At 34.2% G+C, this 26903-nt stretch overlaps 1 protein-coding gene across 2 annotated transcripts in view; it reads left to right on the top strand.

Annotated features, from left to right (window-relative positions):
* LOC125077927 (proton-coupled amino acid transporter-like protein pathetic) overlaps window positions 1-25818 on the top strand; it is a 65921-nt gene extending 40103 nt beyond the window's left edge. For both annotated transcript variants that reach the window (XM_047690044.1, XM_047690045.1), the window contains exons 3-10: window positions 6350-6433; window positions 13428-13578; window positions 18498-18619; window positions 20936-21020; window positions 21621-21862; window positions 23666-23878; window positions 25026-25195; window positions 25445-25818. In XM_047690044.1, coding sequence (XP_047546000.1) covers window positions 6350-6433; window positions 13428-13578; window positions 18498-18619; window positions 20936-21020; window positions 21621-21862; window positions 23666-23878; window positions 25026-25195; window positions 25445-25683 — 1306 coding nt within the window. In that variant the 3' untranslated portion in view covers window positions 25684-25818. The remainder of the gene's footprint in view (window positions 1-6349; window positions 6434-13427; window positions 13579-18497; window positions 18620-20935; window positions 21021-21620; window positions 21863-23665; window positions 23879-25025; window positions 25196-25444) is intronic.
* Window positions 25819-26903: the final 1085 nt, after the last annotated feature.

The following is a 26903-nucleotide window of genomic DNA, read 5'->3' on the forward strand; positions in this document are numbered from 1 at the left end:
ATAAACAATTTTCTTATTTCACACGAACGAAGGAACGTTTTTAGTAAGTTTATTATAAAAAAGGGCAAATTATTATTTCTGACGCATTGATTATGTACGAGTATACTACGATGTTCAATATTTCTTACGGCACCAAGGAGCGGCAGTGACCTTACCAAAGGCAAAGGTTGACCATTACACTGTCAATAAATATTTAAAAAAAAAAAACTCAAATAAATGTACCAATTTCCATTTTAATACAAGATCGATTATATAATCAAATTTGGTGTCTAAATTTCAACCAGTTCTTTCCAATTTTTTGAACTGAAACATTTGCGTATACCTTTAAATTACAATTTAGAACACTAAAATTAATTCGTACAAGTAATGGAATACCGTTTATTTAATAAAAAAACTATCGCAATATTTGTAATTAATAAATAAAATGTAAACGAATTAAACTTTTCCCAAAATTTATAAATTAAACGATAGATAATACGAAGGATGAATGACAGGTTTATAATGAAGTACTCGTAATTGACATAGACCCAAGTTTAGGATTAAATGCTATCAATCTTATCTGATTTTATTTAAATATAAAAATATACTTAGGCGAAGAATATATTAGGAACACGTAAATTTTAATCGAAGGTTGCAGATTTAAATTACCAATAGCTTTTCATGAGCTTTAATTGTATGCGTAACCCTTTTAAATCGGATGAAAAGATACAACGTGTGTATCCACCATCCCGCATTGGAGCAGCGTCTTCAAATAAAAGCCAAGCCCTTGGAGAGCCTTAGCCTACTAATGGGGCATTTCTTTAGTCATACATTTCAACTCGATCAGTCTCGATTCTTAAGGTCCATTTTGATGACATAATCCCAATCGTTACATCGTTGCAGGAGTCCGTATAATAAATAAAAACATGTGACGCGATATTTTAACAAATACACATTTTTATATTTGAGTCATACCACTACGTACGTGGCCCATATCCTCTAGTGGGAGTCGTATAGTACCTATCAAGATGAACTCAAAATTAGCCCTCTGTAAGTCTCGTACTTGTTCACACACGTGGTGGTATACAGTGGGTAGCTTTACGACCACAACCATCACCATACAAATTGAATTTTGATGTTATAATGAAATGTGAATTCAAAGAGTAATAGCGGGCAGAACGATGTTAATTAACATCGGTGATATGCTATTTTAATACTTTTATCCTTTAAATGTTCTTAATTATTGTTATTAATATCGCATAACACCATAAGTCCTATTCAATGTTCCAATATTAGATAATCGTGATTTACGTGGATTTGTACTGAATGTGATTATGTTATTGACAACCTCATAATATACTTTAAGGAAACAAAGGAAACAAAGACGTTATGAATACTGTCTACACATATACATCGAAAACAATGCCACATATGGATAATAATATCATTAATATTAGTCATTTATCTGTCGAAGTCTTTGTAAGGAAACCAAGGTTTACTTCGAATGGAACAAATATTTACATTAAATTTTTCAATTATTGCTATTTTGTCTATACAAGTACATGTAATGTTTAAATAAAAAAATGTTGTTCTAGTCGATAGCATATAAGATTTCTGATTCGGTAGTTACGTTTGAAAAATTTTTGTTGGAACAAAATTATTGGTACTTTAAGTTATGTTATATTTTTCAGGAGTAGTCTGGTGTTAAAAAAATGGTTTTTCCTGCGCCTGATAAACATGGCATAAAGAATTGAGTTAATAGTGATTGCGCCTGTATTTTCGCCCCCCTTTTATGCTCTTTAATATCTTCAGTGCAATAAGCTAGTCTTAGAGATATTATGTCTTATTCTATCACCCGTAGAAAAGGCGCAGTAAGTAATACTCACTATTAACCAGAGTCATCTCAAGCAATGCCAGGGCCCTTGGGCACACGTGAATTTGGAGCCACTTTGCTAGATATTTACTAAAATAAAAATTACTAGCAAAATATTTAACAATATAACAATTTATTTTTAATTTAAAAATATCCCCTTAAGATGGGGACCCTGGGCACGTGCCCCGTATGATAAAGACGGTAATGCTATCAACTACATTTGTTGAACTATTTATATAATTAATGCGCTACCCCTACGAAGTTATGTCTAATGTCCTTGTAATTACTCTGGCTTACTGGCTTTCAACCAAAACACAGCAATACTAAGTACACACTTGCAGAATGACTAACCAGTTTAGGGTAAGCCGCTTTGGCTGAAATTTAGTTAGAAAGACTTGATGTCGATAAAGTAGAAATTCTACGGAAAATCGGTTCGATCATTAATATCCACTTTCTATGCAAATATTAATTGAATGTAACATTGTAAAGCAAACAAATAAATTAAAGAATTGTCTTAATCTGCGTTTATATTGAAAACAAAGGATTGTAGTCGGTATTTCTAATTATAATAATTATTCCAATCCAGACCATTATTGGTTTACCATTAAAGGGAAACGGAAAACGGCAATCGTATAAAAACTTGTTAGGTAAGGGACCTGATCTGGATTAGTGCCTTTATACGAATAAAATACTGGATTTGAGACTAGTTTATTCAATCATGTCATTATAATCATTTCACAAAAAACCTATGGATTAATACACATTCGTCTGGATAGTCACCTATATATTAGCAATGGTACCGCAAAATTTCAATACTTTTTAAAGGCTGTATTATAATTATTATTCATATATTTCATGTACGACACAGTAAAAAAATCATATAAAAAATTATTTAGATGCTATGATTGGGAGGTCAGGATTGTAATTCTCGCAGAAATTATTCGCTCTGGTCTACATTCCTAAAAAACAATTGAAATCAATTTTATGTACGCTTAAAAAAACATAAAAAACTGTGTCATACAAATTAAAGTCAGATTGGACCTCATATCATCAAAATCAATCATATTCAAATAATACTTTATTCAAATAGGTTGTGAGCACTTCTAAATGGTCATTTTTTATGGTTAAATTAAATTTAATACAACCGATTTTGAATTATAGATAGATTCTACCAAAAATAACCGGCAAGAAACTTAGTAGTTACTCGTTATACAATCATTGATTTGTTACTTATCCCGTCTGGACATTAACGAATATTATACTGAACCAAATCCTAATAATCATAATAATTATTTTTAGAGACTTTTACGTACTATTTATTATACTTTTTTCTCTCTTCGGTATTTTAAAGAGGATCTCAATTCGCCGTTATAGCTTTCTAGTTGTTTTTTCTATGTATTGAAGATCCTTTCCTTTTGGTTACTTCAATAAATTCTATACGGTCTATTTTATTTGTAACCATGAATAGAATATATTAATATAATATTTATCGAATGTGTTATAGTTGTAACTATTCGCTATTGTGTTCAAACTTCACGTCACGTCAACGCACTATGAATAGAATACAATTTTCTATACAATAACACCCAAAAGCGGGATTCGGGCTCGCGCACTGAGGGTTCCGTACAGATAGACAAACAGACACTTCCTATATATGGTCAAGATATTGCATCTTAGTTTTAATGATCTAGGGCGTCGGAAAGTAGAAAGTTTTGCGTCCCTTTGCTAATATTTATATGGAAAATGCGTCATAGACGGCCAATATCTTTCGATTGCTTAGACTTACAAGTTTGATTTTTTCACATCTCCAAAGGATCGCGGGTCTCAGTATTTGATAATAATTTAAACATTATACCTTTACGTGTTACTAAGCAAAAAGGGGATTGACGGACAGACAGACAGACAGATAGATGGATACCGAAGTGATTTTACAAAGGTTCCTTTTTTCCTTTAGTGGTACGGAAACCTAAAAATAAAAATTAAAAGTCCCTACCAACAAATTCTTTGTAGGTAAGTTATATCGTATCATTTGCTTGATAATAATACATAAATTGCCTGAATATATATTTACATAAAGTAATTTAAATATGCCTCTCATTTTTTCGAGGTCCGGTTTATACGGAAATAAAATAACGCAGAAAAATAACGGTTGACGCTGCGGAGTTGATGTTAAAAACGGCGTTTTACGATTACTCGGCCCTCAAAGATCATCCTTTAAGATAGTATTATACAACAAATAAAACCTCAAAATACTAAGCTCATAGGATTAGTATAAGTCGAGCTATATCACTATACCATTAGTTGTAAGCGTGATAGCCCAGTCGATAGAACATGTCAAACTTAACCGAAGATTGAGGCTTTAAATCAGGGTATACATCGCTGAGATTTGATTTTTTGATTTTGTTTCGGTGTAATCATAAGGGAACCTGCACGTTCGGATGATATTATGATGAGCTTACTGCACAAGTTTCTATTTGTCTAGTCTACGGGCCAGGTATTCACAAAAATCTTACAGCGCTCTTCGGGTTCAATACAATGACACACTTAAGGTGCTGCTGGGGCTGCCTCGTTTCTGTAGTGAGTCGGGTATGTTCGCAATGGCGCAAGTTAACTGTTTCTTTGCTACTATGCGTAAAAGATGTGGCTCTTTACACTCTGTACAAAGACTACGGGGTAGCACCAAAAGCATCTTAGGTATGTTCTCTAATAGACTGGATTGTGTATATGTCAACCATTGCTGTGCCATTTCAAGTGACATAGAAAAATAATTAAAATACTAACCTAGGAAATAAGTTTTTATTGTTACTAACAAAATGAGTCTTTATGTTACTTGATAAAATACAAATATAAAATTAAATAAAAAAATTATGTCACATATATAACCAACACCCCGCATTCGAGTTGAAAACTTTACTAAAACAAAATGAAATTGTATAAAACGTGTGCTTAACGCTAACCTTTTAACGCTTACGTACACGTACTTACGTATATACATCCATACATACATACATAATTAAAAATAAAACCAAATGTAAGCCTTTGACCAGCAACGCGACATTTAAAGGTTGTTGCTTTCCTTTTTTATTTTACATCGCACTCACTCGTTTGCATAAATGCAAAATCATTAAATGAGTATCGAACTCCATTTTAGGGTTACTTGGTATAAATATTTCTTGTACACTAAAGTTTTGTGTAAACATGTTCCATTATGTTATATTTTTAATTAATTACAACTCTTATTCAGTTAAAGCTGTGTTAAAAGTATGAATGTTCTTTTTTTATATCGTATATATAAAAACCAAATTGACGACCTCCGTGGTCGAGTAGTGCGTACACCGGTTAGATGGTGATTGGTGATCTCAATGTAAGTAGCTAAAGCACTTGTGTTATGGAAAATTAGAAGTAATGACGGTACCACAAACACCCAGACCCAAGACAACATAGAAAACTAATGAACTTTTTTTACATCGACTCGGCCGGGAATCGAACCCGGGACCTCGGAGTGGCGTACCCATAAAAACCGGTGTACGCACTACACGACCACGGAGGTCCATGTTTATTTATTTATCACATCACCAACAAAGTACACACAAATACATGAAAATACACAATTGACAAAACTTAGAAAAAAAAGTACTCAATTACAGGCGATAACTACGTGGGCAACAAAAACAAAACAATAATTACAATATTCAAATAATTCTAAATTTCATAATAAGAGAAAATAAAAAATAACATTAATACAGTGTATTTAAGAACAGCTGATCAGTAGCGTTACAATCCTTCTAAATTTACATAGACTTAGTTAAAAATATTGAGGTTAATCTGAATAAAATTGGATAGAACCTGCAGTGTGAATAACCCTTGGAGATTAATTGATCATATTTCTTAACTGTTCAATGAATTAATTACGGCATCCACATGTATTATATATATATTTAAAATGATAATAACATTTACAAATACACTAATTACCACGCGACATTTATATTATGCTAATATGACATGCACATTATTGCTTCTTATTCAGAATTCGAGCATTTAAAAACTAAAACGCAAATGCACTTTAATTGTAATTCGGCTGATGCAATGAAAAACACCTATTTCGTCACATTACAATGATCTGAACTGATTGAGGTTAACAAATTCACCATGACTTGACAATCAATGTTACACCGAACGCATCGTACCCTTTACACTTATGGTTTAATTGCCGCTTGTATAGAAATTCACCAATTTACTCTTTCATTTCTCATATGATATTCTACTGTTGATCATATTCGTGCTTCACTGAAGCATCTGATACATCGTTGTCTCTTTTCTGTGTATATGAAATAGTGAATCTTCTATCGCCGTCTCTTTTATCAAAAATATGAATGAACCGAGAAGAAATAATATTTTGAAAACCATCAGAATAAGGTCGTATGTGCTTAAATGATTATTAGTTATAATGTTTTATTTATTATAATGGTATTAATGATTGTGTTTTTATTTCAGAATTGAACTCGCGTATAATGGTTCCAGAGAAGATTTGGACCCCTACGTGCCTGCTGACCACAGACCGTTGGAATCTAATACATCGTAAGTCAAAACCACTATTTTAAGCTGAATACTTCTGTTATACAAAACCAATGTTTGAAGATTGGATTTTCTGCGTACATGGCATAGTTTGACAAACCACAGATACATTTTATCTAAATTGGGGCAATGAAAACATTACGAAACCCGCCAATATATATCCAATTGATCAAAGCAAACACTTTTGAATCGCCATGTTAGTGTTGAACTAAAAGTAAAGCTACCGATTCTAAAAGCAGATTCTACCGAAAAGAACCGCATGCAACTCAGTAGTAAATTATAATTAAAATTCCACGCTTTTTATTATTACTATAATCTTGGCCAACAAATATGCTTTATTTGTCAATGTTTTTTGACATGAGATTTAAATTTCTTAAGACCATGTTAGCAAAAACTGTGGTATTTTCTTATAGAAACGAATAAAATGTTCCAGGAAGGATGTGACTTTGCGAAGTCGGAAGCTAGGTGTTATTAGTTTACCTTCCCTCCTCGTGTCTATACAATGATTGCATAGACACTATGACGATAGGTGATACGGAGATACGGAACCTTTCAAATGTTTTTTTCTTATATTTTCTATTGCACGGAAATTAAAAAAAAAAATCCTAATTGTTATCAAAACAATTCTTTTTTTTAGTTGCTTTTTTATTTTTTGCATAATAGTACAAGTTTTACATAACAATAAAACTTGTATTATTGAGCAGAGACGATGCACAGCATCCGTGAGAGTGCGTTGTCTACTTCCCTTTCCGGTTTCTTATTTTTGTATGGGGGTATGACGTCACGTCCGTCCCACTCCATTTGTCAGGTCCCAGGGTGGCAGCTTGCCATTTTGCTTTCATAGAAGTCTTTCACCAGGAGCCCTTATTGGGATGCTGTGCATCGTCTCTGCTCAATAATACAAGTTTTATTGTTATGTAAAACTTGTACTATTATTTGGCATGTGACGATGCACAGCATCCGTGAGAGACGTGTTTATATCTCCTGGTGACCATTAAACGACGCTATGTGAAAACTGAGAACATAATATAAAATATAAAATCTGTATATTTGAGAATCATATATTTACTTCGACAAGATGAATATAATAATCAACTGAGTTATATAATATCCACTAAAACAATCCAAATGTATGTATTAATTTCAACAGAAAACAAATCAATAAACACAGGTGTTTAAGAAAATTAAAGATATAGATAATTAACGAATAGTAAATAATTGAATAATCAATATATTAATCTACAGCCTCAAAATTATTTGAAAAATTATAATGAGATGGTTTCGAATTACTTATTATCTGTTTACAATAAAACTTAAGGAAAGTTTTTTCACTGCGCCAGTTTCCTCGCGCTAATATATCTTCAATCGAAAAATGTTCAAACCAATTTAAGGATGCGACGGCAGAGCGGAAACTGCCTGCCGAAGCTACAATACCTGCATCTTTAAAAACTGACTTTACCCAACCACTTATCACAGTACGAGAAGCTGCTCGGTTCGAACCTCTAATTGTTATAAATAGGGAACTATCACAACTGGGCGTACGCCGTTCAGTGCCTAATTCAATCACTTTCCTTAACCAGTACACCGGACAAACCCTGGTACATGAATGTCTTTTTAATTTCCAACCTGATTGCCTGTACGTAGCTGTATCAGTTTTAGAGCCAAATGTAGGATGTAAAACTATATAGTCACCGAAATCAAAGTAATGGCGTGAATCTATTTTCAACAATGTAAGGTCATGAACACGTCTACCAGATGCGAGTAACAAAAGACATGCTAATCGTCGTGAAGCCTCAAATAATGAATTAGTGGCTGGTGGATTGTTGTTTAAACAGACAATCAAGTCATTTGGATCCCAAATTGGAGGTTTTATTGTTTTTGGGCTACGGAGAGAAATAGCTTTTAAAATATGCTTGACTAAAAAATGTAAATTCAAATTTTCTTTATTTAAAACTTTTCCGAATGTAAGAACTACTGATTTATGTAGGAGAATAGTAGGATAAGCTAATTTTTTTATTTAGATTCTAAACTCAAAAAGGCCAAAAATCTTGATAAAGTAACTCCATTCGGATGTTTAAAATCAAAGTCATTTAGCTTACACCACCTCACCCATCTAGACCAAGCAGGTTTATATGTTTTAAGAGTAGATTCCCTCCAACTAGGCTTAAGCAATCTCTTTTCAGCTTCAGTCCAAGTCTGAATTACATCTTCCCAGCCCCAATTTTCCAGACGAAAAGCTTTATGTCTTGAATTCGGGAAGGTGGCAAGCCCGTCGTTTGATCCACCAGCACTTGAGATAACCGTTGGATTTTCAAAGGTTTGCATAAAGCTCGCCTGCGGAGATCCGGAAGCCAAAATACTCTCTTCCACATTGGGGCAACGATCAAAAAGGTTCCTTGAGCCGTGTTGAGATGTTGCAGCACGCGTGGGATGAGAGTCGGCGGAGGGAATACCCACGCTAGCTGAAACCGCCATGGACGACTGAAGGCGTTGCAAAATAGAGCTGAGGAGTCCTGACAATTGTTCGAGACGTAATTCTGTACTACTCTTGTTTCTTTTGTGGCAAACAAATCTATCTGTGGTACTCCAAACCTGCGGAATATCACATTGAGAGCAGGTTTCAATAGGTGCCACTCGGCTGCTTGTTTCCCTCTCGATAGACGATCGGCGATGTCGTTGAATTTCCCAGGAATATACTCTGCTGTCATCGTGATATCCCACTTGTCCAGGTAATTTAGAAGCTGGTATGTTTGGTTGAGAAGAGCTATCGATCGTGTGCCGCCTTCTTTTTGAATATATGAGATGACTGTTCGATTGTCTGACTGTAAAATCAGATGACGCCCTTGTATTTGTAACCTGAAATGTCTTATAGCTGCTATTATGGCAAACATTTCTTTGCGGTTGCAATGCCATTGCATCTGATCTTTTCTCCATTTGCCTGACACTGTCTGATCGTCCATTTGAGCTCCCCATCCAAAATCTGCAGCATCTGTTGTCAAAAAATGATGAATCAGTTTCGAATGCAACGTTGTTTTTGGCTGCGACATTTCCATGGTATTGATCCACCACTTGAGATCTTTCATTACTGTAGCTTGCAAGTTCATTTCTTTCATTGATGATCTCGCTAGCACCCTGGACTGCAACTGAAGCTGACGGCAGTGTAATCTCCCTCGGGGGACTACAAAATTGGCGAAATTTAGGCAGCCCAAAATACCTTGCGCTTCTTTGAGTGATATTGTACGTTTCTGATTCAGGCGGTATGCAATTGACAATATCTTGTTTATCTTTTTTCTTGGAAGACTTTTGAAATTCAACTTGGTGTTCCAAACTATTCCTAAGAATTCTACCTCCTGAGTTGGTTTGATTACAGATTTCTCGTAGTTGATAGTCCAACCCAGCACTTTGAGTTTGTTTATCGCCAACTCTACTTGGGATTGAAGAGCTGCTTCCGATTGATTCGCTATTAAGAAATCGTCTAAATAAACAACCACTCTCAAACCTTGATTGCGCAAATGTTGTGCCACCCAGTTGGTTAAGGCAGCAAAGTTCTTCGGAGCGCAAGATAGTCCGAACGGAAGGCAAGTCATTTGTAGAACTTGTTGATTGTAAACTAGTCTTAGGAACTTTCGATGGTATTCCCTGATCCTTACATGGAAGTAGGCTGATGACAAGTCGAGTTTTACCATCCAATCGCCCTTTTGTAGAAATCGGGGTATTTGGAAATGTGATATTAGTCTGAAGGGTTTGTGTGCAATGTGCTGGTTTAATCGCTTCAGATTGAATATTGGCCTGTTTGAGCCGTCGCTCTTTTTGACTAGAAATAGTTTTGATAGAAAACTGGGTACGTGGTGATGATGACTGACCACTTCTAGAACCCTCTGCTTCAGTAATATTTTTACTTGGTCGGTCATTTCTGGTGACAGTGGCGTCTGGAAGCGATCGAGAATCTTTGTTGAAAGACTGGTTAACAATGGTTTGGAGGTAAATGGCAGACGCATTCCCGTAATCATATCGAGAAGGGCCTTCGGAGCTCCAAGCATCTGCCACTGCCTTCGATGCGCTCGAAGGCAGCCCCCGTAAAATTTGTTGCGGTGTGGCCAATAGTCACTTATCAAACTGTCTCTTGATCTGCAGTTTATCCTTTTTAAAGGGCTTTCTATTTTTCGGGTTATACTCTTGTCTTGTAAAACCCGTGTGAGATTTAGACTTTTTTGTATTCTGGTAATCGACTCTCGAACGAAAGGATGGATTAGAGCTTTCCATGACGAAATCTGAACTATTCATCTTTTTGGTAGATTTAATAAGAGACTTGTTATTACTCTTAGAATCTCTTCCTGTATGATACCATGGACGCAACCACTTATCAATACCGCCCGTAGTTTGAATGTAAATCCGAAGTTGATTTTCATCAAAAAGATGATTAGAACTCGGAGGTATTTTACGCAAACCCTCGCGAAGGTTCTTATTTGGCAATTCGTTCAGGATACGCTCCCGACGATTTTCAATATATTCGGCACGCTTACCACAGACCATTTGCATAATATCTTCACTAACTTTGTGAAATTTTGAAGTTGGTTGAAATAATTCACTTATTTTGTCAAAAAGATTAGTTGCAGACAGCACCGTGTCGGCGGAGGCCGCCCAATCAACTAAACATTGCAAATTTTTGTTAAGAAGCTCACGCTGTGTAATTAACGCATTACACATGGCTGCCAGTGCTTTTTCCGAGGATGCTAAATAGTCTTTACCCTTTAAAAATTGCCTGAGTTCATCATTCACCTCTAGATCCATAAATCCCGGAGAAGCAATATGCACTTTTAAAGGGTCAGCGTACCGTACATCCTTCCACGAAATGTCCCCGAATCTTTGCAAATTTTGGATAATTTTTACGTGCTCGGGATCGGCCCGAGGCACCTTTGGATCTTTTACTGAAGTATTAATTAATCCTAAGCTCAAAAGACAAGGGGTATTGTTTGCACCAGATGATTCAATTACAGGCCGTTTCAAACCAACGGTGCTGCTGACGAACTTGCTACGGGTTCAAGTGCAGGAGCAAGTAAATGAGTTGTTTGGTTATTATCCGGAGGAAGAGAACTCAATAAATTAATCGAAGGCATTGATGCCTGAGATGCGGGTAGATAAATATTTTGCAATAAAATATTGGTAAGCTCACTGACCTTGTTTGTCAAAGCATCAAGCTGATTCGAAGACCTGACTCGCTTCCTCCGTCTACTGTCTGACTCACTGTCAGAGGAATCCGAAGAAGACAAATTTGATTCGCTTCCAGTTCCTTGTCGTTTCCTTTTGTTAGACGCCGGTTCTAAAACCGGCGCTTGCATAGTCTGGTTACTACAACCAGCGACTTGCTCGAAACCATTATGGTCCAAGCGCACATTTTCCACTTCACTTTCACTACTCATAATAACAATAGCAAAAACACTTGTTAGCACAATAGAATTTTTCTATCTAAAAAACCGAATTAATTACAAAAAGAACACAATTTTACACACTAAGAGAAGTAACGACGCTATGAAAGCAAAATGGCAAGCTGCCACCCTGGGACCTGACAAATGGAGTGGGACGGACGTGACGTCATACCCCCATACAAAAATAAGAAACCGGAAAGGGAAGTAGACAACGCACTCTCACGGATGCTGTGCATCGTCACATTCCAAATAATATAGGGTTAACTGAAAGAATATATGTTTACCTTTGCATCATTTATGCAAATAAATAGACGTGTTTAAATAATATGAATCATGATGTTTTGAGTAAAAAAAAAAAAAGAAAATACTTCTATGTTTTCTTATTTCAATTTACTTGCGATTAACAGTTAACTGTTCTTTATACAGCAGGACGACGTTATAAATTACTGTTTATGATTTATTAATTATTGCCACTTATAATTATTATTCGATAAATTTCATTTAATTATACAGAATTATCTTCTTAACAATAGATATTTTTTTTTAATAATGAAAGTAAAAAAGGCTGACCTTGTTACCAAACATTAATACACCCACTTAATCGACTTCATTGTTGATTTATATTCCTTCTCATTATATATATATATATATATATATATATATATATATATAAATTACGTCAAACAAACATAGTAAAGATTTTACAATTGTTCACGACAACATTTTGATAACGGATATAATTGTATTGTTGGTTATATTAATAAATTCAGGCTACGAACCAATTTCGGTGAAATTATAAAATTAGCAAAGTTTCTTGTGTGGTGTGGAACTCCGGCTACCCACTAAAAACCAATGGATAGACACAGTGGACGTACGCGAGGCGGAGTTTGTTCGAACTCACATCATTGTCAAAGGGCGCCACGGGATCGCTTTCGTGTTCTATATGCGTCTAAATTAACCTAACCAAATTTTCGAAGGTATTTTTATCATAGTGTACATTGAATATTTCTTTAACAATCGTGTTAGATTTATTACAATCTAACGGATTTTATTTTTATAACCAGACACGTTTATAGCACTCGAATAACCTCTAGAGTTAAAATTTTGTAAATAATATTCGTATTTATCTTTGTTTTCTGATTATATAGTTAATGTTTATTGTGGTTTCTAAACCAAATTAAATTCCTTTATTCAATATAGAAGCATGACACTTATTGATTGTCAAAGTAAACGCTACCACCCTTTCGGGAAAGAAATACACTGACCTGAGAAGAACTGGCGAAAGAACCTCAGCGGGTTTATTTAACTGATTTTTATGGTAGTTACTGAAATCACATTAAAACATTCTCTTATTATAAATCGATCTAATCAATCTAATTCCCTTTATTGGCCTCCAGGCTTACAAATAATCATCAAGACAAAGCAAAAGACAATTTATTTAAGCGCTCTTATTGCTATTTAAGCGATCTTTTTCAGACAAACTCTGTGTTTGGAACTTGTACATACAATCAACTAGGTGCCCTATGAATTACTGACGAAATATAATGCATTATTTCCTTATTTATTTACAGGAGTTTCGGAGCGCTAGCGCATTTATTGAAGGCATCTCTCGGATCGGGAGTTTTGGCGATGCCGCTCGCATTCAAAAACGCGGGTCTTCTTGTCGGAGTTGTCGGAACTATGATCATTGGATTCGTTTGTGCGCATGTCATTACCGTTTTGGTAAGTCTGAGAATTAATTTAATTTATTTTTCAAGTTACACCTCTAGTATCCAATCGTAAAACAAATCAAATACTTTCTAAGTACTTTCCAACTCAGATATATGTATATAATATAATTAGATCAACAGTATAGACGGACTGAAAGCTATAGGCTGAAAATTTGGATCCGTAATATTTTTTTGATAAAGACTATGTCCAGCACAGGTTTACTACTAACCCAATAATAATGATAATATTCCATATTTCATATCAGCGTTTCAGACCTATCGATAGTTTGACTATCAATAGTTGTCCACGAAAACTATTCAGGATATCGATAGTACGATAGATAGTATCGTTTTGATCAATACTATCGATAGCTCTCCGTGAGCAATACTATTGATTACAGCAATAATATCGATACTATCGATAGTGTCGCTACTCCTGTGTAAGCAATACTATTGGTAGCAGCGGTACTATCGCTAACACCTTAACTAAATAATAAAATGAAATAGTGTTGTATATCGATAGTGGACTATCGATATGCAACCTTAAACCTTAAATCATATAATTAATAAAAACACTATATTGTAACTCGACACCTTCTCAACATACAAAATATTTCAATTCTCTGTAACTGGAACACGTTCTAAAAAACTTGCGTCAAATTGCAGCACCAGAAACATAACATAACATAACAGCAGATAACTTTAGCTCAGAGTTAAAGTTACTCAACTGTTAATAAACCAATCCAATCTAACACAATAAATGTGAAAGGGTATTCGTATTGTTAGTCGTACATTCACGCTTCAACGACTCAAGCGACCATTAGGAAACATGACACACTGACCAGTTATAAAATAATGAGAGAAGCCGTATGCTCAAACTTATTATATTTCCCTATCGCATGCACATAAAACCTCCTTTTCGTTTACGGTCGCGGATGCAAATCGGACATTCCCAAGGGATCGCAGGACATATTAAAGTGCACAATCGTGTGCACAAGCTCGGGTGTACTCTGAACTCCCTCAATCTCGTAATCTAACACGACCACAAATCTGACACGACCCGAATAAGTTCAGTGCAAAACCAGCGGCTTTAAGTGCTTGCCGAGTCATGGAAGTGATCGCAATTCCAAATTCCAGACTGTAACGGCTTCAGGGCTGCTACTAAGACATTTTCGATAGCAATACCCTATAACCTTTTATCGGATCGATTCGGGTATTGAACCCAGGACCTCGGGATATAGCCTTACATATATGCATTAGACAAACGAGACGAAGTAGTCAGTTTCGTTTTTGAACAGGAAGGGTTTATAATGATATATAAATATATGTTGAGTTATTTTTTTATTTTTTTTATGGCATTGGTTGGCGGACGAGCATATGGGCCACCTGATGGTAAGTGGTCACCACCGCCCATAGACAAAGGCGCTGTCAGAAATATTAACCATTCCTTACATCACCTATGCGCCACCAACCTTGGGAACTAAGATGTTATGTCCCTTGTGCCTGTGATTACACTGGCTCACTCACCCTTCTAACCGGAACACAACAATACAGCTTACTGTTATTTGGCGGTAGAATATCTGATGAGTGGGTGGTACCTACCCAGACGGGCTTGCACAAAGCCCTACGATACATATCAATATATGTATAACATACATAGCATAATACATAACAGATTCGAATAAAATTATAACATCGTGTTATTTTAAACTACCATTTGCAATAATAAATATTCTTAAGCTTAAAGTATGCTTAAAGTCAGAGATCAAGTAATGGTAAGTGAAAAGTTATATAAATCATGTATGAAATCCATTAATTACAAATCCAATTAAACATATTATACAGCAGCAATTTCTTATCTCAACAAGTTGATAGATAATTAATTGCATTAATTAAAGGCCAAATTACGATACGAGTATCTAATAAATTTATTTGCATCAATAAATTGATAATTCTTAACATCAATATAAACGATGGTTTTAACTTTGACATTAAGCGTACATACATACATACACACATACATACATAAATACTTAAACAGCTTCTAAATTTTCTAAGGCTAAGGCGTCCTTTCCCTTTGAGGGGACGGTATGGAGCATATTCCACCACGCTGCTCCAATGCTGCTCCAATGGTGGAATACACATGTTTCAGAATTTCGTTGAAATTGCATCGTAAGGAAACATGCAGGTTTCCTTACGATGTTTTCCTTCACCGCCGAGCACGAGATGAATTATAAACACAAATTAATCACATGAAAATTCAGTGGTGCTTGCCTGGTTTTGAACCCGAAATCATCGGTTAAGATGCACGCGTTCTAATCACTGGGCCATCTTGGCTCACATTAAGTGTAATATTTCCATATTACGCAAAGAATTTTTTTTAAGTGTAACATCTATAGCGCCTTAGGGTTAAGATATGTGCCGTGACGGCAAATGACATGACACTTTACCGTCGTACAGATATGACGACATAATCGTCACGTCAATTCATTTTACACCGTCTCACTCAACATTACTCTCCTGTGTTTGTGTGTGTGTGAGTGTAGTGCGTATTTTATAATATGCTCTGTTGCTATAACTCTAATTATTATATACGAATCGATCACCATTTAAACGGAAGTATAAAATGCGTCATTGTTTAATATTAAAAAATATAACCATATTTGGTAAGCTAATCTGTTCAAGTTTGGTTGACATTCCATCTATTGCAGGTTATATTGTAAAAACATTCTACTGAATATTTTCTTCTAGATGATTTTACTTCATCGCCTCATAAACGAAATGAAATATAAATACAGATTTAAGCACATGAAAACTCAGTGCTGATTGCGTAAATCTGAACTCGCTACCCGTTAAGGCGCAATTGAGCTGGGTCAACTCAAGGGGTCATTGACTGGATGACATCAAATTATACAAGTAGACGGCATAATACATTCGTTTTACATAATACATTTTTTCAAAACAAAAGAACATCTCTCGTAATGATTTACCTCACAAATGATAACATTGAGAACCGGATCCGGGATGACACTTTTTGTTAATCCATTGTGTAAGCCGAAATGCAATTGTACGGTGACACACAAACACCATAGTTACTTACGTAATGTTTACATTTAACTTTCACTCCGACACAGTTTGCACCGCAATTTTCTCTTTGTTACAACAATAAAATTTTAGATCCCGTTACAAAGGTTTTCTATAACAGTGAATCGAATTCATTTACGGTAATAAAAGTTGTTGCGTGTTTAATAAAACGTTTTACTTTTTGTTAAATAAAGTCGGACAACATTTTGATTTTTAGGCTATTTTACTTGATGGCAAGACTAAGCAAGCTCCTCTAAAGTCAACGGTATTAATAGCCCTAATGCTAAAGCGCAGAAAACCATAACTGACCAATTTAATAATAATTATAATAAATATTGGACAACATCACATACATTACTCTGATCCCAATGTAAGTAGCAAAAGCACTTGTGTTATGGAAAATCAGAAGAAACGACGGTACCACAAATTTTGGCCACAGTATACATCTGATACCTAAAAAATATATGTGTTAAAAACTTACTAGTGTTAATTAGACGGGTTCAATAATTCTCGGCTGCTTGATTTACCGTTATCATTGATATAGTTACTGATTCTGAACCCAGTATCTATAGCCTATTACTTGGCAGTAGTCCTTTGTAAGCTCATCAGGGTAGGTGCCACCCACTCATCAGATATTCTAACGTCAAACAGCATTGCTTATTATTGTTGTGTTCCGATTTGAAGGGTGAGTGTAGATACAATTACAAGGGACATAACACCTTAGCTCACAAACTTGGTGGCGCATTCGCGATGTAAGGATTTTTTATTATTTCTCACAGCGCTAATGTCTATTGGTTGGGGTGACCGATTACCATCAAGTGGCCAGATGGACCCGTCTGCCCAACTACCTGTTATAAAAAAAAAAAATTACTCAAACTTTTTCAGTGTTTTCAGTTTATTTGGAATTGTTATATGTAAACATAAAATTTTAAATAAGTCTGAAATCTGGGAAATGAATGAAATTTCAATTACGAGGTCTGATTAAAAAATTTAATTATAATTAAACAAAATACATATAAAAACCAAATGAACCCAAGCTAGATTGGATTGGACTCGTGTATGTTTTAACATATTGATCAAAATAAGATTAAAATCGACTTCCTAGATTTGCATACATACTTATAACGCAAATCGCTGGTATTTACGGACGGCAAAAGTCAATTTCAATTTGTGATTTATTAAAATGTAATTAGTTTAACATCTAACAAATAATTTGTACATGAACATACGTAAATAATTACAACTTCGTTGATAAGCTCTAAAAAAATGTATTTACAATAGATAATGATACAATTGGCATCTTCCTTATGAAACATTTAAATGATTTTACGATATAAAATACCTAATATTTCTAACAATCATCTGCTTGGCCTTATTTAATTTATTTAGGCTTTGTGCAGTGTGTAAACAAGGAAAGAGTTTATTAAACTTTTACTGCATCCTGTGCTGTAATTACCCGGCAATATTATTCTTGGCGGGCTAATTACCACCGTAAAAGTTGAACTACATATATGCCCGATTAATGGATGAAGGACGGACTTTACATTATATACATATATATAATAAAATTCCCAATATGTTCTCACGGTTTGAGACAATACTATTCTGCCGTACTACTCGTTATACATACCCATATTTTTTTATTATAAAACAGCACTATAATTATTGTTTATCCAAAGAAATCACGCCAAGAATTATATTAAATTTGCAGAGTAGGATATAATTATACAAGTTTTCTCATTTTTATAATGAGGAAAGTTTTGTTCAAAGAACATTAAAGAATAATAACAAGATCGTTTATTAAGTAACTTTGACTAACCATAAATCATAACGTTTTATTAATTGCAGGTCAAAACATCACAGCAGCTCTGCGTTGAAATTAAAAGGCCGTGCTTAGGATACGCGGACACGTGCGACTTGGTATTTCAGAACGGGCCCACCTCCGTCAGAAAATATGCACCTTACGCCAGGTAAAACTTGAAGCTTATTAACAATAGCTATAGTAAATACATACTATTTTAGTAAACTGATAGCTTATCGTGTGAAATTCTCCTAGACCAATGTCACCTTGACAAAAGTTGATCCACCAAACTTAATGGAGAATCGTCAACTGTATTTGAGCAAAAAGGTGTAGTTATTCTCTCATTCTCATTCCGAACGGTTGGCAATCAGGCACAACCAGAGAGCGTGCATTCCTCCTTTCTTTAAGCGCTTTCTTAGGTTAGAAAGTATTACATTAACTTCAAAACTTTGGAATGCATCTGGAAATTTCTTGATAGAAAAATTAAATATCATTATATTGGCCTAACCCAGGACTTGAACGTCTTGCTAGCGAGGTACTAGGGAGCGAGAATCATTATTAATTATAATAAAAAACATTTCATTTTAACTTGGTGGTAGGGCTTTTTGCAAACCCGTCTTTGTTTGTACAACCCACTCATCGCCATTATCCACTAGCGCCAAGCAGAAATGCTTAGTATTGATGTGTTCTAGTTTGGAAGGCAAGAGAGTCATCGTAACTACAGGCACAAGGGACATTACATATTAGTTTTCTATATTTGGCGCTACTTCTGTTCTTCTTCTTGGAAACTTTGCACATTAATGGTAAATAAGCTTCACCTATCGATTAGCTGTTCGTAATGTACAAATACATATGTAGTAATTCAATATACCTATGCATTTATTTATAATTGTATATATATATTATTTAGGTAAATATGTTGGTATTATAGTTTAATCTTATAAACTACCCTCCTCAGACGGTTTTATCTTAATACACTCGAGGTTGCCTGTGAGATCGCTATTCGAGATAAGACAGCCTTAGCACGTAATTTAGTTTTCTTATTATCTTTTGTTTTATGTTTCCGCAGAATATATTGCATTCGTAATTGATTACAATACAGATATTGTTTATCAAACACTTATACATGCTCGTCACAATTTTAAAAACAAGGATGTCTAAATAAATCTTTCTTTGTATAACTGTTATTCGTGATTGTATAATTTCTGAACAGGTTCATAGATACGCTAAAATCGATATCGCTAGTCGAGTTATTAAAAATTATATTGGACCAAAATAAGAAAGACACAATCGAACTTATTTTTATACGTTGGCTTAGTGCCAATGTCTCCGATATATTTCGAGCAACACCGCGATATTGGTATTTGATAGTAATTGACATAAAATGTAGCCCTTCAATAGTTTCGGATGAAAATTTATTTCAAAATAATTAAATTATATTTCCACTTCGATGCGGTATCACTTATCAGTAGCAGCGTCTGATATTATATGACAAGATATGGTTATTATAATAATGTTATATAATTATCAATCGTAGAATATCAATTCATTCGGGAATTTCGGAAAATTTGCATTTATTTACTATTTCCAGGAGTTCCATCGTCTGGAACCAATTTTGTGGGCGGAATACAGTCATGGTTAACATAAATTTTCTGATTTAGGTACTTGTTTTATTCGATCTTAACAAACAAAGATTGCGAGGTAAATAAAATATTGTAAATATATAGTTAAAATCAGTTCATGACGTAATATGAAAATTAATATTTGTGGCAAATTACTTTGCTCTCTTAGAATATATGTATCTTTGAAACGTCTTTGCTTTCAGTCTTGGTTGAAATTTTTTTTTTTATAATGAAGGTAATTTTAAGCCACGCAGTACAATTAAAGGGGTATTTCTAATGACTCTTAGTGGTTTGGTAATTTCGGTCTGTTTTGAACTTGCCATTGCAAAGGCTTACCGCTGGTATTATGATTGAAATCTGTAAGCGGTATAACAGTAATATTTTTTAACAATCAATATGCAAATGTAACTCTTTATATTGTTGAACATTACTTTAGCTTGCACTTAACTAAGCAGATGAAACATCTAACTTAGAGCGTATAACCGAGAAGCATGGCCGGGTTAACTATATCAAGGCCTCAAGACAATGCACGTCTCGAGGCCCCTTAGCCCTTTGTAATTTCTTAAATTAATAATGTATATAATATGTTTAAAATACAAAGTTATGTTATTTAAATACAATTATATATGTATATAATATATCCTGCCTGGAAGTCAGAAAGTATTAGCGTCACGCTTTTTATCATCTATATAATGAATAATCTGCTTTTTTAGTAACGCTTTCGCCTTCCAATGTGTGGGAAGGCTCATCATATCTTAGATTCATTGGTATTTGGCGTCGCCTTGACCTTTTGCAAATAAAAAAATATTTGTGGAAAATATTAAGAAATATTTTATTATAATGTTTGATAATTTTCCTATCAGGGAGCTTGCTGACTGGGCACTGGCTGTCACTCACTTAGGAGCGTGCTGCGTTTACGTTGTGGTTGTCGCAGAATCGTTTAAGCAAGTAAGTTAACAACGCTATTTATTCATTAGAAACTATTCACCGCCATTTTAAATCTAAGCGCCTGCAAAAATTTAATTTGTTCAATATATGTACATCGTAATCTATAAAATGCGTTTCATATTTGATAAGGCGCTTAATGTAATATGTTTATTAGTAGGTGCATTTTATTCCTAAAAAAAATAAAGTATGACTTTTTTGTGTAATCATAAGGAGGACCAGCATACGCGCCAACTGATGGTGAGTGGTCACCACCACATAGATATGAGCGCTGTAAAAAATATTAACCAACCCTTACATCGCCAAAGCACCACCAACCTCGGGAGCTAAAATGTTTTTACTTTTCTTTCATTGTTTCACACACCCTTCAACCGAAACAATACAATACTAAGTATTTCTATTTGGCGGTTGAATATCTGATGAGTGGGTGATACCTACTCAGATGAGCTTACAAAGGACTACTACCTAGTAATATGCCAAAGACACTGTGTTCAAAATCAGTAAATAACTAAATATATCAATGAGCACGACAAAGTTGAGAATTATTAAACCCGTCTGATTAACACTAGTAAGTTTCCTAACATATACATATTTCTATTTTAGGTATCAGATGTATACGGTGGCCCAAATTGGTCAGTTACGGTGTTCTGCGCTTTAACGTTAGTTATATTAATACCGTTGACACAAATCACAAAACTGAAGTACTTAGTGCCGTTTTCGGCATTGGCAAACTTTGTATGGCTAACTTCAATATGCATTTCAATATATTATTGCCTGAGATCGCCTCCTTCAATATCATCAAGGAATCTGTCAACGTCGATTTCTGGTTTACCTAATTTTATAAGGTAAGTTATATTTTATTAAACATGCATATATTCTGATGATCCTCATACATACAATGAATGCTGAGGAGCCTCAAATAGCCCAGTGGTCCACATCTGAATCTACCAAAGATTGTAAGTGATGAATTTTCATGTGCTCAATTTGGGATTATAATTCATCTCGTACACGGCGGTGAAGGAAATATTTCGCGGAAAATAAAATCTGCCACGTGATCCCACCAATCCATGTTGGAGCAGCGTGGTGGAATAAGCTTCTAAATGTATACTGAAATGGCAAAGAGATAACGCATTGGGACATTTAAGGGCAGGTTACATGTTACTGGCGGTTAGTTGTTTTTACTTTTACAAAGTCGATTTTATAGGTTTTGTTTGAAATTATGAGTTTCAAGCTATAAAATTATAAACCAGCCAGATACAAGATGGGCTCCTCTGTAAATGGATCCTCACTATTCAAATTCTGGTATTTAAAAACAGTGGATTCAGATAAATCAGTCCACGGGGGACAGACAAAAAGCTGGACGAGAGTAATCCTATAAGCTTTCAATTGTTTATGGATATACGAATCCCTAAAAACGCAATAAGATCCTAATTCGTGATTTCAATCTACATGGTGAAATATTCGACTTTGAATCATGTTCTATAATAAAAACTTAAAGCTTTTCCGAACGTAATGTAAAAAATATCCTTGTTTAATTTAATTTTGAAATAGACATATTTAATTTACGAGATTATTTTATTTGTAGTAGTTTTTAATTTACAATAGTATAATGTAATAGTCTGTCTAGATAATTAAAATAATTTGAACATTATATGTATTGCTGCCTAACACTACAATTCAGCTTTTTACGATTTGAGGTCTAACTACTAGACGCTCGCCTATGAATATGTACAGGGAATAAATACAAAACAGGATTTACATCTCGCATAAGTTTCCATTAAGAAAAGTTTTCACGAGTTTCACTTAACACTAAATTTTATAGCAAGTAGGCATTGAATTTTCATTTGTGCACAGTCTCCGTTCCGTGTAAAGTAGTAAAGTATAACCTCTTACGAGAACTTTACAAGGCATCGCGATCGTGCCGTACCAGACGGTCGCTCGTCCTAATCCAATACTAAGTCGAATACGAAACGGCCACTGTCTTTACAGTTAAGTATTGACTTTGAATAGTACTCGTTCACTAGGACATAAGGGCAACACGACATATCCAAGCGTGGAAAAACGGGAAATACCATTAAGAATTCCTTTTGGCACAACCTAATTACCTTCTCATATGCATATAGTTGCCTACATGTACGGTGTTGTTTATGCACGGGTCAATTTCACTGTCAAAAGACAACCATCAGGAAAACCAACAGGAAAAGGAACTTAATTTCCTTTAATATAAGACATAAATATTATCACACTAAAGTGTTTAATGCGAATACTGCCTAACATAAATAAGGTATATTTATTAAATACAAATATATTTAAACCAAACGGATTTTATTACATAAAATTTTATTCAAATTTAAGTATGTCATTCCGTACGATTGATAGACAAATGCTTCTCTTTATCTTCAGGAGATTATTCCACAGGGCTGCTTACATTGCGAATTGGTACAAATCCTTACAATGCTTTCTTTCATCTCCAAACAGGAGATGAATTAATGTATTTTGTAGATTGAGAACATGAAAATACAAGAGTTGTTTGAACAGATTTGAGGTAGCACATCTATATTCTCAATTCAACTATAACTTCTAACGAAATTAAAATAACTTGTGATAAATTTAGAAACTTTGAATAATACTTAAATACTCTTTTTTAGCACAAGTTTATTCGCTATGGAAGGTATCGGTGTAGTTATGCCGATAGAGAATGAAATGACCAAACCTCATCAATTTTTGGGCTGCCCGGGCGTGTTGAACATTGCCATGACAGCCGTTGTTGCTTTATATGCCTTCGTCGGCTTTAGCGGTTATTTAAATTTTGGAGAAGGCGTCAGAGGGAGCCTGACACTCAATTTACCTCAAGATGAAATGTGAGTACCATTTGTAAATTTTAATAACTATTTAAAAACCAAGGTAGCGTCTAACCGACAATTCTGACAACAAAGATATCTCGGCAATCATCCCGTTAAACGTGCGTAGGAGTTTAAGGGCAGGTCCTTAACCTTCTTGACTGTAAGAGTCTCCTAAATAATGTACACTTTAAATGTACTTGCCTCAACGCGAGAAATCAAAAATTGTTTTTTGTGCCCTTTGTGAATATGATTATTCAAAGAAAGTGTACTTGTTAAATTGTAAAGAATTAGATATAATTAATTCAAAAAATATTGAATACAATAATAGATTACATAATATATTTAAACCTTAACTTTTTTACTTGTTTTATATACTTTTTCGTTTTTATTTTTATTTTAAGTTGTCATATATTTGTTTTACCTAAAAAGTCTTGTTATAATTGCTTGTTAAATAAATTAATGACTCGTTATACATAAGTCATATAAGATAAGATAATGATAAACATTTAATTTTTATATTAAATCTTTCTTTTTGATACATAAATCAACAGGCATATTGTACAAATTTTATATGTGTGTATATAAAAGATTAATGACCATGATCTTAGAGGGAAGGAGGTGAAGAGAACGACCTAAGAAAAGATGGAGTGTGTGAGGAGGAATATGAGAGAGATGTGAACATGTGAACGATCAGATGGCGAATAATAGAGGAGATATTTTTTTTATGATATAGTTAGGCGAAGGAGCAAATGGGGCTCCTGATGGTAAGTTGTCACCACCACCCATAGACAATAGCCCTGTAAGAAATATTAACCATTCCGTACATCGCCATGTGCCACCAACCTTGGGAACTAAGATATTATGTCCCTGATGTCTATAGTTACACTGGCTCAATCACCTTCAAACCGGAACACAACAACACTGGGTACTGCTGTTTGGTGGTACAATATCTGATGATATGGTGATATATACTCAGACGGGGTAGCACAAAGGCCTACCACCAAGAAAATGGAAATAAAAGACAAAATGTCGATTTATTTTACCCTATAAAAAAACAATAATTTTATGAAGTATATATCAGTGTAAATACATTATACTGAAAACGTTGTTACAAACGAAGTTTGGTTTTCCGTTATTCAAATTTTACACATAATTTTTTTTTCAGATTAGCACAAATAGCGAAAATATTGGTAGCATGCGTGATGGTGTTATCGTACGCTCTAATATTCTACGTGCCAGTGGATGTGATTTGGAGACGGATACAGGAGAAGATTCCCGCTAGAAGTCATCGGTGGGGCATGGCTGGATTGAGATTATTTGGAACACTATTTACAGGTATGTTTTTTGTGATGAAATCCGTTCGTGTTTTATAATTATTGTTGCAAGTTGTAGATAAGTTTATAAAAAGCCAAAACTTATTACAATTTTACAAATTAAGTCTCTTAAATATCCTATCTTGTGAAGAACTGGATACTCATTCAAGTTAAATGGTTCTTATAACGTAAAAAAATCTGTGTTAAAATTTCAAGTTACAGATTATAATAATAAATGAAAAAGATATAATCAAGACTTTATTTGTTTCAGTCGGTCTAGCATGTGCCATACCGAGACTAGAACTCTTTATGGAATTAGTGGGCGCTGTATGTCTATCTATAATGGGCCTTTCACTTCCTGCTATCGTGGAAACGGTATGGAGATGGGGCAAAGATCTTGGACCTTACCATTGGATCCTGTGGAAGAACTGCCTAATTGTATTATTTTCTTTAGTAGCTTTAGTGTCTGGAGTGACGTTTTCAATAAAATCTATGATTGATAATTTGTGATATAAACGATGGCTGTGTAAATAATTTAAACGATATATTTATACTTTTATTTTAAGTTTGTTTGAAATGTATGATAAATGTTCCGTAAGCAATTACATATCTTGAAATAAAACTAGTTTTTTTAACGGATTTAATCGCGTATATTAATTATTTTATTTTAACATCCCGACGTTTCGAGCACTTTGCAGTGTTCGTGGTCACGGGCAGACCACCAATATACGCGATTAAATCCGTTAAAAAAACTAGTTTTATTTCAATGTGTAATAATCGCGAAAATCTAAGACAACATTAATTACATATCTATATGTTTTTTGTAATAATTTTTAAAATACACAAATAAAATTAAATAGTATAAGATTCTAACCATGAAGATAATCCATGAAATAAACAGATCTATACAGACGAATACATTTTTATGATTATGCAACCATTTATACGAGAAAGGGATCAGATAACTCCTCAAGGGAGCCGTCGGATCTTCGACCACTGTCAATATGACGCATAAGTTAGAATGTTATGTCCCTTAGAATGTATTTGTGCTACACTCGCCCTTCAATCTGGAATTCAGCAATACAAAGTTTCACTGTATTGCCGTAGAATAACTGAAGATAAATCGTATTTCTTTGCCGGATTTAACTGAAACTCTGTAATAATATTTCCTCTATAGAAAAACTAGATATTCATCGCGTACAAAATTTCAAATTATTTTCAGGAGCGCGGCGACGCGGACGTATTAAAGTTTTCAAAGAAACTGTCAACTCAATATAATTCTTAGAGTAATATACTATCTCGAATGCAGTTAGTATCTTGGTATGATTATATTATATTTTAAACCATTATTATTAATTACAATTTCAAATTAATTTTGTAAAATGTAATTATATTCATATAAATTTAAACCAACCTGAATAACCAACTAAACATGTATAGATAATTAATTCGATAAGAAGAGTCTTTAGATTTAGAAAAGAAAATATATAATTACCATTTCTTACGCACACAATCACAGGATAAATATATTCGCATGTGTTATATTTCAGTTAATAAATGAAAACGCCTATTCATTAAAATTATGACGTATAAAAAAATATTTGCTATAACAAGTTTACAGGCGCTACAAACACGTTCAAGACGATTTTCAAGATATCAAGTTATAAAGTAAATATAAAAAAATAAAAAAAACCTTAATTAAATAATTAATCATTTAAACATATGACATT

The sequence above is a fragment of the Vanessa atalanta genome, chromosome 4 (assembly GCF_905147765.1).
Source record: "Vanessa atalanta chromosome 4, ilVanAtal1.2, whole genome shotgun sequence".
Taxonomy (NCBI): Eukaryota; Metazoa; Arthropoda; class Insecta; order Lepidoptera; family Nymphalidae; genus Vanessa; species Vanessa atalanta.